Source organism: Ranitomeya imitator, chromosome 6 (assembly GCF_032444005.1).
Source record: "Ranitomeya imitator isolate aRanImi1 chromosome 6, aRanImi1.pri, whole genome shotgun sequence".
Classification (NCBI taxonomy): Eukaryota; Metazoa; Chordata; class Amphibia; order Anura; family Dendrobatidae; genus Ranitomeya; species Ranitomeya imitator.
This window is the reverse complement of record NC_091287.1, coordinates 54395145-54411096: the sequence shown is the minus strand read 5'-3', so window position 1 is coordinate 54411096 and position 15952 is coordinate 54395145. Positions and strand designations below refer to the sequence as shown.

At 41.0% G+C, this 15952-nt stretch overlaps 1 protein-coding gene across 1 annotated transcript in view; it reads right to left on the bottom strand.

Moving 5' to 3' along the window:
* Positions 1 to 1891: 1891 nt before the first annotated feature.
* CCNY (cyclin Y) overlaps positions 1892 to 15952 on the bottom strand; it is a 162122-nt gene continuing 148061 nt past the window's right edge. The window contains exon 10 of the mRNA XM_069729689.1: positions 1892 to 9524. Coding sequence (XP_069585790.1) covers positions 9408 to 9524 — 117 coding nt within the window. The 3' untranslated portion in view covers positions 1892 to 9407. The remainder of the gene's footprint in view (positions 9525 to 15952) is intronic.

Sequence of the window (15952 nt, the reverse complement as noted above, 5' to 3'; positions counted from 1 at the left end):
ATTCTAGATATTCTAAATACTTCACTTATGATAAAGATCCTGATTCTTTAACCTGAGTGACTTACTTGGCAAAAAATTAAATTAAGGACCCCTAGTAATGCTTAAACAGAGATCATGTCACTTGGCACTTAAGGCAAACAATATTATGTGAATGCCTAAAAGGGGTTGTGTTAAAAAAAAAAAATCTCCGGTCCATTTGTGTATTTAAGGTTTTCATTAAAGAAGGTTGCCTGCTCGACTTTACCTCTTATAAGCCAGTCTGAAAAAAGTCTCTTCTCTCTTTTTAAACATCACTCTTAACAATTAAATGGCTGCCAAGTAATACTGCATTTACCCTGCAGTGGGAAGTACCCTCAACAAAATGAATGAGTAGTACATCTAATGAGACAACGCATTTAAACATCTACCTATTACATGCTTAAGGTCTTACTCATCAGAATGAGACAGATTACAATGTTATATTCTTTGCTTAAAAGAGTCACGAACAGGCTATACTCGCCTCACTAAGACAGTCACTGATTCCACTTACAGTATGCGAGCCGATCAGCATTGACTTAAATATTATACAACAGATAGACCCATTATTCACAAAGAGTAATGATAGTGACAGTATTGCAACTTAAAAAAGGAGTTCCTTGGCACACATTAATAGCAGGCACCTTGCAGATCACAACTGTGTTCATCTACATGATCTATTATTATTGAAACGCTTTAGTTATCACAAATGCTTCATTTTAAATCTGAAGCAGGATAACAGCAAACCCCTCTGTGCAGCTAAAATGTCAAAATTGCCTTCAAATTTATGGCCTTTATATTTAATAAAGTTAAATAGGAAAACGTTGATCACTTATCCAAACTCCCATTAATGGCTGTTAACATAAGTGGTCTGCTACATTACCGAATTGATATATATTTCATATAGTCACTATTACAGCTGCTCTAATGGTCTACTTTGTGGCTAGAAAATAAAAATAAGACGAAATATCAGAATTTCCTAGGCATGGAACAGCGCCTTCTACTAAAAAGGTGCTCTAGAAATAGAAATAAAAAACACACTGATTTTCTTCTTAAAACGCCGATTTTAATGCTTTTCTATTCAATATGTCTTGGATTGCCTAAAATGTTTTTTTTTCTCCAAAATTTTTAAAAACTTGTAGGAACAAGAAGCAAAAAATATTTACTTGGGTTCGCTTGGATATTATGTCATAAATATTTAACCTTTTACCTTGTCCTAAAGCCGCTATTCTCCTAAATCTGGGGCTGTCCTCGTCTTCCTTTTTACGCGGTGTATGTAAGTCTAGTCTCGTTAGCGCTATGCTTGTTAGTTGTGATCTTCAATTCTTCTGTGAGCATTTTCTTGAGGATCTGTAAATTTAACTTGCCGGTATATACAGTTCGCATGTTTTCTAAAGTGGGTAAAGCAGATCTGTCAGCAGATTTTGGATATAATATTAAGCAGATCTCTTAGACCTGATGAGGCTGCAGTACTTATGTGCAAAACAAAGAAAAAAAAAAGAAACATGCCTATAGAAATTGGAAACACCCGAAAATTCAATAAAAGAATAACTATTTATTGATCAGCAAAACGACACATGTGAAAAACACAAAACAGACTAGATAAAAACAATTCAAAACACAAAATAGAAAAAAATAGAAACATAGCTAGTTATGCCCATGATATGGCAATAACTTATGTGAACATGGCTGTAGAAAGTTTTTCCTCCCTATATTGAAATGATGGTAGAGCTGGACTCATTTTAATATCGGATGGGAGAATAAAAAAAAAATAAAAAAAAAAAAAAATATATATATATATATATATATATATATATATATATATATATATATATATATATATATATATATATATATATATATATTATCCTGCTAATCTGGTATGGCTTTTCATACGAAGTACACCAGTCTCTTTAGGTCTAACATCTCTTTACGAATGTACAGTATGCAGTTCATACCGTGAAATTTGGTGACAGATCAGTTTCATGCTTCGGTAAAATGTTCCTCCTTAAAAGGGTTCATCTCAAATTCATTAATGGGTAAAATTGCAAAGGGTTTGTAAAAATTTAATAAAAATCCTTTCTGTTCTCAAAAAACGGAGATATTTTTTAATTTCATGGTGTACAGCTCATTGTCAATGTTACCGGCCACTCTGCAGGTCAGCCTGGCCGCTTACGTAAAACTAAAAATAAAAAAATTAGAACATAAAAAGTTTTATACGTGCTGTACATTGCAGGGTACCTTCTGTTTCCATGATTGCCTACAGTTTTTAGGGAATTTTTAAGAATCATTGGGGGGGGGAACAAAACAAAACTTTTTTTCGGTTGTACATTTAGTGCCAATATACACAAACATGCTTCAATCACAATGACAGTATATCACTATTACCTCTTTCTTGTCCACATACAAAGCACATTTAATCCTAAAATGAACCTTCCCTTACATTCTTTTTTTTTCTTTCAATATTTAATAATCTAAATTTCTTACAAAAAAAAACATTCAATTTTGTACACTTAAAATCTATATAAAACTGTTTAAGAAAGGTTTTTCTCAGAATTGGAAGCACATGCACAAAGAATACAAAGAGTTGAAGGGCAAAGCTAATATATATGTTCAGAGAGTCTGTCAAAGAATGATATACCATAAATGAATCATTTAAAAAAAAATTATTTTATCAAATAATTTGAGTATGTGATAGTAGATTTATTTGGACTAGGAGTGATTTATTTTCTTCAAATAATTTTTGAAGAACCATAATATATTCTAAATCAAAATGGTTGCCCAGAATTATTCACTAGAAGTTCCCAACAATGAATAGTTAATAATCCCCACCTCAAAAAATAAATACTCAAGCGCCACTCAGACTTCTTTACACGTGTCTGAATTAAGACCTCCATAAACATTAGACGGACGTCGGCTGAACCCTCCAATATCATCATGCTAGGTAGACGGATGATGTCAGGGCATATAAGGATTTGGCAGGTTAGATTTCAGAATGACTATCTTTTTGCTCTCAACTACACAAATAGTCAGAGAAGTCTGACCGCATGTGTCTCGTAGAGAATACCGAAGCGCTCAGCAATACGAGTGCTCCTGTGGGTGGAGGAGTCGGGAGACGTAGCTGTTGGCCAACGATACTTCAGCCGATCATTCAGCCAGCAGCCATGTATTCTCTATGGGGCTCGTAAGAGATGACCAAAATGCTTTACAGTACCCTGGTCCAGCATTCACTGTGGTACTCCATGGCAGATGGACCAGGGCAGATCAAACTTCCTTGCTCTACACAGAATTGGCAGGATCCTTGGTTCCTCTTGTGATTAAGAGTCACAATATCGTCACTATTTTGTGTTAGGCCTAGTTACTAGGCCTGTCATCAAGTCATGAAGGACTAATAATCGAAAGAAGGTCAAAGGGTGTCTACATTCGAGTGCTGGCTGAGGAGATTCGCACTGCCCTATCCAACCACCATGGAGTAATGAGGTGGAGGCCGGACCAAGGTAGTACAAAACTTTTTGCCTATTTATAATATGGAAACTATAAATTTCAAAAACACGGTTTCAAAATCCAAATATGGATATTTAATAAATTAGTAATTTTCACTCAAATAGCAGAGATGGACACTTTAAATTAATGGGGAAATATAAGATATAGAAAGTGTGAATACTGCAGTAGCCTTACGAAGCAGAGTTAATGACTTGTCAAATTTAGAGTCCATATGGTTTCTGTACTAAGTGTATTAAGTGACTGACAGATATATTCAAATGTTCACGTAAAGGCGGCTGTCAATCATTAAACTGCTCCGCTGAATACATTTCCAGTTATACGGAATCTTTTTCACTAAACGAAACATAAATCTGCTCAGTTCTTCCCGACATTGACAGGTTCATAGATAGAAATTTCCACTGCCATACAAATACATTTTTAAGGGAATCTGTCAAAAGAGAGATCATTTTCAGAAAGAGCATCTATGAGACAGCCGTAATATTCTGATATCGTGGAGGCTACTTTATCCAATGATTGCCACCCCAATCACCATTCAAAAGCATACGCCATATGCCAATTATAGCACCACCTGGTCTGTTGGGCGGAGAACCACCATATGTTTGCTCAGACCACTCTCCTGTACAAGCATCATCATGACCATGATCACATAGCGCCTTTGGGCCAATAAAGCTAAGCAATAATTAGCATAAAAGGCAAGCGCCTTTGAGTGGCTGCTGAAAAAGTGGGATTTTAAGGGTATAATATATTTTATACTATGTAATATAGTTTTACCAACAGCAAAAAAAATAGGAAATTAAATATATATGTACATACAATTGTAAAACTGCAGTGGCATGGGAACATTTCAGGGATCAGTAAATTGATTTGTGCTGCCCTGGTCTGGAGTTCAGAACGGCCTCCTATGGCTGTCAGAATTCACTTCTGCTCCTGGCATCTTTGATCCCACCTCCTCTGTGTCTATTGCGCTTAGTAAGTTCTAGGAGGCCCCCGACATTCATGGGTTTGGCCGAAAGTCTAATATGTATGAGGGCTCCAGACAATTCATTGTCAGGGGGAAGTTAAGGATCTTGTATGTCAGATTTTGGACTAATCAATCCTTTTGAACTCCGAGAGAGAAATCCCTGCCAGATAAGTCTGGCAGCGGGTCTCTTAGGCTAAGTTCCCATTGCGTTAATGGGTGAACGCTAACGGACAGCGTTGCACGGCGAAAATGTCGCAATTAACGCCGTGCAACGGGTCCGTTAGCGCACCCATCGACAGCAATGTTATTTCTGCCTGCAGCGCATCGCTAGCGCGTGCCATTTTCGACACGCGCTAGCGATGCGCCGTTCTTTTGTGACGGACTGCGGACGCTGCTTGAAGCGTCCGAGGTCCGTCCCTCGCTACCGCAGATCGGGGATTGGCGCTAGCGGGGATGGCGAACGCGGACCAAAAAGAAACATTGCGTTAGCGCAATCCGCTAGCGCTATGCGCTTAACGGATTGCCCTAACGCAATGGGAGCCTAGCCTTATAGAGAACACAGGAGCACTAAGCCAAGCGCTCCCGAGTATAGAAGAGAAGCCGGGATAGCTAGTGGCCAAATGAACATCTGAGACATCATTCAGCAGATAGTCATCCAATATGTATGGTGGGCTTAATAAACTATAAGAAGGCGGCCAGAATCGGAAGTGAAGACTGGCAGGCACAGAGGGCCAGACTGGTCGCCAAACAAGGGCGGCGTGAATCACATTGAGCATATCTAGAAGCTTAATTTTTTTTTTTTTTTTTAAACAATTTATAGAAAAAAGTTAAGTGAAAGCAATTCATCACCATGAGCCCAACAATGTAACCTCTGCCGTGTTTAAATACAGTGAGTAAAGAAGGTCACTAGCTGGATTTTTTTCCCCACTTTTTGCAATATATATAAGTATATACAATGTACAAACCAATTTATGCCGCGATAAAGGTAAACACATACAGCTCTGAAATATTGCTTCCAAATTGGACCCAGTTGCCTTACAAAGGAATGGACACAAAATAATGTACAGAATAAAAGTATTGAAAAATAGACATTTTGCTCCTGTTTAAAAACATACAGCAATGGCTATTATATTTACCATAACCTCATGTCTTCACAGAAAGAACATTTTCAAAAACTAGAGCCAAAAAAAAAAAAAACCAAAAAATAATATTTCACAGAATTTTCCAAGTGCAGGCAAAAATAAAGGAACCTACTAAATATTGCACACGCTCTCCCGCTCGTACAGACACACGCATAGCACATCCACAATATAAATAGTATATATGTATATATATATTTATAACCTCAGGAATGATCCACAATTGCCCAATGCACTTTTGGTTCAGCACTCTGATATGAATTGACTTTTTAATGACTATGCATGCAGTATTTGTGTGTTGCCCCCTCTAGAGGCAAGGAAGTGTATTACAGGGGTGCCTCACAAATCCATGAGAAAAAAAAAAAAAAGGGAAACAAAATTTTATAATATTCACACAATTAAATTTTTATGATTTCGAATCCATAGACCATCAGCAAAATCCACGTAATAATAAATATAAATAAAATAAAATAGAACTGTTGTAAATAAGACTTGTTCTGGTATTTTTAGACCTCCCAGTGAGATGGAGGTCAGAGAAACCCAATTCTGGAGATCGATGCACCTCCGAAAAGGTGGGACCGAACACCCATGTGGTATGTCATAAATGTCTGATATGAGAATACATCTTTAACTCCAAAGTCTATATTAGGGTAGCACTTAAAATATAGTCAGACAACCCCTTTAATAACAGTTCTATCTCATTTTGCAATATATAAATTTATGGGCTATAGGCGGCCAGACGGAATACACGACCCATCTCGTTAAAAACAGTGGAGTTGAAGGTGCTTGTCTCTGACTTATCTTTTTTAGATGGCTGAAAAGATAAGAAATCCTGTGAAGTGTAAGGAGGGATTTACTAAAAACTAACCTGTCGCCACATCAAAAGTGGACAGGTTGTACTTTTATTTTATTCCCATGAGTATTCAATCTTTTGTTTTTTTCCCAAACGTGACCTAGGGTTCCAGAAATGTAAGCCTTTTTATTCAGGGCTCATTTTTATAGTCTTTAGTAAGGGGATGTTGCTCAATGGGTTCCTCGGGGGTGTGCCTTTACGCTGCTCTGCATAATTACCCTGTGAACCACACCCCTTTGTAATAACAAAAAAAGTAGCACCCATATTTCTGGAACCTTATGGTGCATTAAAAAACAAAACTAAAAGCTGAAATACAAATTGGAGCAGTGGGAATAAAATAAGAGCAAACAATGGCCACTCTGGAGCTGGCGATATGTCCTCCTTAAAGGGTATGATCCCTTTTGAACACCATTTTGCAGTGTACACACACACATGTAATCCACATAAAAAGCCGAGTAATTTTATACCTTGCCTTACTTAGCTGGATCCTAGATTACGGTGGAAAACCTTACTTTTTCAATATTGCTCCGAACTTTAGTCCAAAGATCGGTACGGGTACCAGATTTGTACGCGAACCCCATAGAAATCAATACCGTAGACTTTGACCCAACAAGGAATGCTGGGAGATTTCAACTCTGAAGCCTGCAGAATTCTGAAAGGAGCTCTGGACTTTACTACAGATCGTAAGTCAGGACCAGAGTGAGATTAGAAATGTCAGGTAGACACAAAGCAACTCAACTGTTTACGTCGAAGAGTTCTACTATAGATGTAGACCATGTTGGAAGGTGGATACGGCAGGGGCGGACAGACCATTGGTGGAACCTCTTGGTGGTAAGAGGGGCCACTTCCACCTCCAAAGCAACAAGCTGCTTCCATCACAGACACAAACGGGGGCATTATGATGTAGGATTTGACTGCTGCGGGCCCAGGTACTGTTCTGGCACAAGGGTCCTTGGGTGTTAATCTTAAGTAGTTGCAATTAATTTGGTTTATATTTGCTTTAATACTTTATTAAAAAAGTGCGAGATGAGAAAATCAAAAGCATCTGCAAAAATTAATTTTTTAAGAAATAATTAAAAGGGATGTGCAGCCAACAAAAAATTTAATCAAGGCTCAGCGTGGTATAAAATGAGACAAGTAGTGACTCTCACTCTCGCCAATCCCTCGCAGCTCCCATTATGAGGCTTACCCGCTCTCTATTTACCGATCCTGTTCTCAGCCAATCCCTGACTGCAGTGGTGAGCCACCTCACTGATTGGCTGAGCATGTATTTTGGGTATGAAGCAGGAAGGGCACCGTGGAGGATCTGCAAGGGAGAGGAGTGATTCTTTTGTTATTACATGGCGGCAGTTTTATTTATCAGTTGGACAGCCCCTTCATAATGAAATGTTGTAAATAATGTAGATAATATGAGCGAGTGACTTCAGATTTGACAAGTTACTGCCATGATAAAAATATATTATTATTAGTTATTTCAAAATTGTTCCATACCCTGGGGTGTCTTCAGCGTGCATGTATTCTCAACGGGGGAAGACTTGCCTCTCATACAGGGGTGGACTTAGGGAACATTTTATTTTTTCCCCCTTAAATACATGTATTTGGGGATTGACCTCTGGTTTGTATTTTCTCTGGCTGGCCGCAGAATAAGAACTGAGAATCCATAAGTGAGCTCCTTCTGACAATATGACAAGAGAGTTTGTGACTCTTGCAGCTTCCTGACCTCCTTTTAGCTGATTTATGACCACATCAAAGTTGAATGTCCAGGGAAAAAAGAAGAAAAAGCAAAACTCTTTCAATGAAACCCAGCTGAGAATATGAATTTTACTCCCAAATACATGTACTTAGGTATCCAGAAAAAAAATGTCCCCAAAAGTGGAGAACCCCTTTAAGTACAAAAGGCCCCCCAATAGTGGAGAGCAATGGTTGACTCACCCCGGAAGAGGCAAGCGGGAGGCCACAAAGGATGCTATTTCCACGCTGTTCTACGAGCAGGTATTTTTGGGTCATACATTGTTTAAGATGAGGCCTACATGTTGGCCAGAGTCTAAAGCACCCAAGAATATTGGCCGGCAGGCTCCAGAGATGTAAATCTGGAACGGATGACTTTAAGGGTGCATTTACTCTGTCCTAGAACTGCTAGCTGCCAGATAATCTTCCTGTCCAAGCAGGCTGCCAATCAATAAAAATCATCGTTCTCGGCAGCACATAAGCCTGTGTAAACGGGAAATGTGCTGCCGAGAACAATGATATTCTATGTGCACAAAACAACCATGTTAACAATCGTTCCATGCACACGGAAGTGCGGTCTGTCTAAAAAGGCTATTAAATGGCTGCTATGTAGTCAACCAGCAGTTATTTATGGTCCTCGGTTTGGCCAGCCTTATATTTAAAGATGGTTTCCGGTGAATATTCCCCACTAACTGATCCCTTATAAATTCCCCCTTGTATACCTATGTCATTGCATTTGCTTTGCTCACCCCTGCCTGTAGATCCTGTGTATTTTCGACAAGTGAACAGAACACAGCGTTACGAAAAAAAATTATATATTTTTTTAGGTAAAAACACTGATGTTTCTGATAAATAAATCAAGAACAAAAAATTGCCATTTATGGATTTTTCCAAATAGATTACATGGATTCTGTTTGTGGGATTTTTCCTATTTTCTTCATCTTTTTCAATTTCAAAGTGGTGGTCCGAATGCTTGAGAGAAGGTTGAAGCTGTGAAATGGCATAAATGTCTCCGGAAAGTGACGGATGTGTCCCATCTTTGTGACAGGGAGGCACTGTAAGGGAGGCTTGTCGACTCTTCAGAATAAAAAAAATAATAAAATAATAATAATAATAATAATACAATGTCTTATTTCCCCAAGACGAAGGACAACAATATTCGGACAGAACAGTACATGAGACAGAGGCGTCTGGATAGAAGCCGCCGTTAGGATATAATGGCGGGAGACCACCGGATGACAGTTAGGTTATCAGTACTTGCAGAACGCCTCTTGGCCAGTTTTCGGAAGTCCTTGTACTTATCCTCACACAAGCGGGAAATGGCCTAAAGGAAAGAGAGAACAACAAAAGCATCCGTACATCAGGATCTGTTATTAATCGTTCAATTACAATTCTGGAGCATTTTTTTCACATTGTGCCATTCCTCTACTGTTCCTCCTGGCAAAGTATAGGCAAATCAAGCACTCCCCTCATCAATGCTTTCAAGTAGTCCCCTCATCAATGCTTTCAACAGGAGTAACAGAGAGATAACAATGCCGTATTCAAAGAAAAGAAGCCCCAATACTATTTCAAAGTTGGACATTTTTCCTCATGGAGCTCATGGTAAATACATTTCCAATCCGCATGGTTTGAGACTCATGTGTTACAATTTGTGACTGATTTTTTTTTTGCATAAATCTCTTCTAGATAAAACACTAACTTTAGTTTCAGGGGAAAAAAAACTTTAAAAAAATAATGGAAGATTTTGTTTTCTTTTATAATCTCACAGAGTCCCATGGAGATCTCTATAAGGCCTCATTTAGACATCAATTTTTTTTCCCATACACAAAAAAAATTTAGACGCGTGCCGAAAAAAAAAAAAAAATTTCATAAGCTTTTCCTCCCCATTAAACAGTAATAAATGAATAGCACTTGGGAAACCTGTGGATACATCCTTGCGCTATTCATTTTATTTTTACAGACCTATTGATTTGAATGTACAAACTTGATCTATGACTTGGATCAAAAACGGACAGAACTCCATGTTATTTTTTTACATTTTTGAGAACATTTAGTCTGCCCCCAAAAAAACAACTGACATGTGAACAGCCCCAAAGACTATAATGGGTACATGTAAAAAACGGATGTCTGACGGAGGTCCAAAGGGTTGTTCACATTTACCATCTATTGATGTGGTTTTTTTTCTTTTCATCCTGTGGGATGTCTGGAAATACAAGTTGCCATCACTTTCCATCCAGATTTTAGGCTCTAAAAGACGTCGTTCTTGAAGATTGGAAAATGATAGCTCTTGTAATATGTCACCAGCTTGTTCATTCTGTGCCTAGAAGACTTGGTGCGGTCCTAAAAAATCATGGAGATCCTACAGAATACTGGATATAGTAGTTTGGATGTGGGGTGTATTCATTATTGCATCAACTAATTTGAGTAAAACTGAAGATTTTGTAATGCCTATATTATTAGCCTTACTTTCATGTTATGAGTTAAAACTCAGTCTCGTCAAAATTTTGGAAACTGTTCTTGTGTTTAGTGAGATATTAAAGAAGCACTTGCATCAAAGTTTTTATCTTAATATATTGCAGTGATCATATTATATAGCACTGTGCACTTACAATTGCTCATTTTGCCTTTCTTCACAGTAAATTCATCCCCTTTCCTTCATAAATCTTCCCCTCTTCAACTCCTGACCCAGCTGCTCCGCTCCTCACCCCTGCCATAAACTTTTACAGTTGACTCATGACTTGTGCAGAGAAAATTGACTTTCTGTTTCTACAAACAGCGGCATGTAAAAGTGTGGGCACCCCTGGTCAAAATTACTGTTCTTGTGAACGGTTAAGGAGAAGCTCACATTGTGTTAAAACAGCCCGTTCAACACATGCATTAAACGGGCTGCGTTAACGCAAGTGCCAAAATGTGATCGCGCTAGCGCAGATAGAGCATATAGCGCAGATAGAACTAGCGCATGTTCTATCTGCGCTAGTGGTGACGGACCCGGAAACGCTGCAGCCCGCATCCCAGAGTCCGTCACTCAATGACGGCAGCGCTAGCGCACACATAGGGCTTAATGGCGGCGTTGACGGACTGCGTTACACCGAGTTATGGGGAAACGTAATGTGAACTTAGCCTAAGCTAGTTGAAGATTACCGTATTTTCCGCTTTGTAAGGCGCACTTTATTCTCCCCAAATTTGGGGGGGAAATGTGGGTGCGTCTAACAAAGCGGATATACCGCTTACCATTACAGGCTGGGATGAGGGGGTGTCCGCCGCCGCCGCTGTCGTCCACCGCCGGGGTTGTCCGCTGCTGTCCCGGGTGATGCTGGAGGCTCCGGTGCTGCGGGGGGCTCTGGTGACATTTTGTGAAAGACCAGAGCCCCCCGGCAGTTCGTCCATGCGTTCCAGTATGACTAATTCCGGGAACATGGCCGCCGGAATCTTGGGAGATGAGATTTCAGCGCTGAGATCTCATCTCTCGAGATTCCGGCGGCCATTTTCCCGGAGTCAGTCATACAGGAACGCATGGACGAACTGCCGGGGGCTCTGGCCTTTCACAAAATGTCACCAGAGCCCCCCGCAGCACCGGAGACAGCCCTGCAGCATCGGAGACAGCCCTGCAGCACAGGAGCCCCCCTGCAGACCCCTCATCCCAGCCTGCAGCACAGGAGCCCCCTGCAGACCCCTTCATCCCAGCCTACAGCACAGGAGCCCCCCTGCAGCACAGGAGCCCCCTGCAGACCCCCTCATCCCAGCCTGCAGCACAGGAGCCGCCTTGCAGAGCCCTCATCCCAGCCTGCAGCACAGGAGCCCCCTGCAGACCCCCTCATCCCAGCCTGCAGCAATGCTCCACTCCTGCCTCCAGCAACGACCCTGGGACCCTGATCCACCACAACCACAACCCCTGGTAAGTAATAAGACGCATGGATTACAAGACGCCCCACCAATTTATTAAAAAAAGTTTTTTCCTATTTTTCTCCTCAAAATTTGGGGTGCGTCTTATAATCCGGAGCGTCTTACAAAGCGAAAAATACGGATTGATTTTTTGTATTTAAGACAACAAAATATATATATGTAAATTTACAATCTTTTAAATTTTAAAACTTACAAAAAAAGAAAATGGGCTGATGCTAAAGTTTAGGCACCCTTGGAAATTTGTGTGCTCAAATAACGTTGACCAAGGTTTCAGACATAAATTAGCCTGTTAGGGTTATAGCTTGTTCGCCATCATTGTTCGGATAGGCCATGTGAATAAAATTTCCAAGTTTTATAAAAACTCAGCCTCCTCTAACCTTGTACCAAAAAAAAAACAAAACAGCTTCTAAGCAGCTGTCTAGCACTCTGAAAATGAAAATGGTGGAGGCCCACAAAGCAGGATAAGGCTATAAAAAAAGATAGCAAAGCGGTTTTAAGTTGCCCTTTCCTCAATTTGAAATACAATTAAAAAATGGCAGTTAACAGGAACAGTGGAGGTCAAGATAAGGTCTGGAAGACCAAGCAAAATGGCAGTGAAAGCTGCTGGTAGAACTGCTAGAGAGGCAAATCAGAACCCCCTCTTGATTGCAAAAGACATTCAGAAAGATTTAGCACTCAGTAGTTGTGGTAAATTGTTCTACTATTCAGAGATACCAGGCCTTCATGGAAGAGTCATCAGAAGAAAACCTCTCCTTCATCCTCACCATAAAATTCTAAGTCAGGCAAATGCAAAAGAACATCTAAACAACCTGATGCATTTTGGAAACAAGTCCTATGGACCGATGAGGTTAAAATAAAAAACTCTTTGACCACAATGATCAAAGGCATGTGTGGAGAAAAAGGGCACAGAATTTCTGAAAACGACCATTAAACATGGATCAATCATGGGGGGTGGATCAGTCATGCTTTGGGGTTGTGTTGCAGCCAATGGCACATGGAGCGCTTTGCGGATAGAGAGAAGAATGGATTCAATGAAATGTTAATAAATTCTTGATGCACACATAACACCGTCTGCAAAAAAAAACAAAAAAAACTGAAGTTGAAAAGAGGATAGCTCCTAGAAATGGATAATGATCCTAAACATATCAAAATCCATAATAGACAACCTCAAAAGGTACAAGCTGAAGGTTTTTACAGTTCAGTCCCCTGATCTGAACATCATTGAAAATCTGTGACTAGACCTCAAAATAGCAGTGCATGCAAGAAGACCCGGGAATCTCACAGAACTGGAAGAATTTTCCAAGGAAGAATAGATGAAAATCAATTAAACAAGAATTTAAATTTTTCTGGCAGTCTGCAAAAAGCAATTACAAGCTGTGATACTTTCAAAAAGGCGGTGCTATTAAGTACTAACCATGCATGGTGCCAAACTTTTGCATGGGTGTTATGAAAGGCAATTCAGAATCACAATGGACATGGAGGTCAGAGCACATACAGTGAACTGACAATAACCCAAAATAATAGAACGAGCTCTGAGACGTGGGAACTCTGCAGACCGCAATCCCTAAGCCTATCAAACCACACTAAAGGTAGCCGTGGAGCGCTCCTGACCAGAACCTAGGCGCCTCGTCACAGCCTGAGAAACTAGCTAATCCTGAAGATAGAAAAATAAGCCTACCTTGCCTCAGAGAAATTCCCCAAAGGAAAAGGCAGCCCCCCACATATAATGACTGTGAGTAAGATGAAAACACAAACATAGAGATGAAACAGATTTAGCAAAGTGAGGCCCGACTAGCTGAACAGAACGAGGATAGGGAAGATAACTTTGCGGTCAGCACAAAAACCTATAAAAAACCACGCAGAGGGGACAAAAAGACCCTCCGCACCGACTAACGGTACGGAGGTGGTCCCTCTGCGTCTCAGAGCTTCCAGCAGGCGAGAAAAACCAATAAAGCAAGCTGGACAGAAAAATAGCAACAAAATAACATAAGCAAAACTTAGCTTTGCAGAGCAGCAGGCCACAGGAATGATCCAGGGAAAAAACAAGTCCCACACTGAAACATTGACAGGAAGCATAGATCAAAGCATCAGGTGGAGTTAAGTAGAGAAGAAGCTAACGAGCTCACCAGATCACCTGAGGGATGAAACTCAGAAGCTGCAGTACCACTTTCCTCCACAAACAGAAGATCCCAGAGAGAATCAGCCGAAGTACCACTTGTGACCACAGGAGTGAACTCTGCCACAGAATTCACAACAGTACCCCCTTCTTGAGGAGGGGTCACCGAACCCTCACCAGAGCCCCCAGGCCGACCAGGATGAGCCACATGAAAGGCACGAACAAGATCGGGAGCATGGACATCAGAGGCAAAAACCCAGGAATTATCCTCCTGAGCATAACCCTTCCATTTAACCAGATACTGGAGTTTCCGTCTTGAAACACGAGAATCCAAAATCTTCTCCACAATATACTCCAATTCCCCCTCCACCAAAACCGGGGCAGGAGGCTCAACAGATGGAACCATAGGTGCCACGTATCTCCGCAACAATGACCTATGGAATACGTTATGTATGGAAAAAGAATCTGGAAGGGTCAGACGAAAAGACACAGGATTAAGAACCTCAGAAATCCTATACGGACCAATAAAACGAGGTTTAAACTTAGGAGAGGAAACCTTCATAGGAATATGACGAGAAGATAACCAAACCAGATCCCCAACACGAAGTCGGGGACCCACACGGCGTCTGCGATTAGCGAAAAGTTGAGCCTTCTCCTGGGACAAGGTCAAATTGTCCACTACCTGAGTCCAAATCTGCTGCAACCTGTCCACCAGGACAGTCCGAAGACTCAACCTGTCCAGAAGAGAAACGAGGATGGAACCCAGAATTGCAGAAAAACGGTGAAACCAAGGTAGCCGAGCTGGCCCGATTATTAAGGGCGAACTCAGCCAAAGGCAAAAAGGACACCCAGTCATCCTGATCAGCAGAAACAAAGCACCTCAGATATGTTTCCAAGGTCTGATTGGTTCGCTCGGTCTGGCCATTAGTCTGAGGATGGAAAGCCGAGGAAAAAGACAAGTCAATGCCCATCCTACCACAAAAGGCTCGCCAAAACCTCGAAACAAACTGGGAACCTCTGTCAGAAACAATATTCTCTGGAATGCCATGCAAACGAACCACATGCTGGAAGAACAAAGGCACCAAATCAGAGGAGGAAGGCAATTTAGACAAGGGTACCAGATGGACCATCTTAGAAAAGCGATCACAGACCACCCAAATGACTGACATCTTTTGAGAAACAGGAAGGTCAGAAATAAAATCCATAGAGATATGTGTCCAAGGCCTCTTCGGGACCGGCAAGGGCAAAAGCAACCCACTGGCACGAGAACAGCAGGGCTTAGCCCGAGCACAAATCCCACAGGACTGCACAAAAGCACGCACATCCCGCGACAGAGAGGGCCACCAAAAGGATCTAGCCACTAACTCTCTGGTACCAAAGATTCCAGGATGACCAGCCAACACCGAACAATGAAGTTCAGAGATAACTCTATTCGTCCACCTATCAGGGACAAACAGTTTCTCCGCTGGGCAACGATCAGGTTTATTAGCCTGAAATTTTTGCAGCACCCGCCGCAAATCAGGGGAGATGGCAGACACAATTACTCCTTCCTTGAGGATACCCGCCGGCTCAGATAAACCCGGAGAGTCGGGTACAAAACTCCTAGACAGAGCATCCGCCTTCACATTTTTAGAGCCCGGAAGGTACGAAATCACAAAGTCAAAATGGGCAAAAAACAACGACCAACGAGCTTGTCTAGGATTCAAGCGCTTGGCAGACTCGAGATAAGTCAA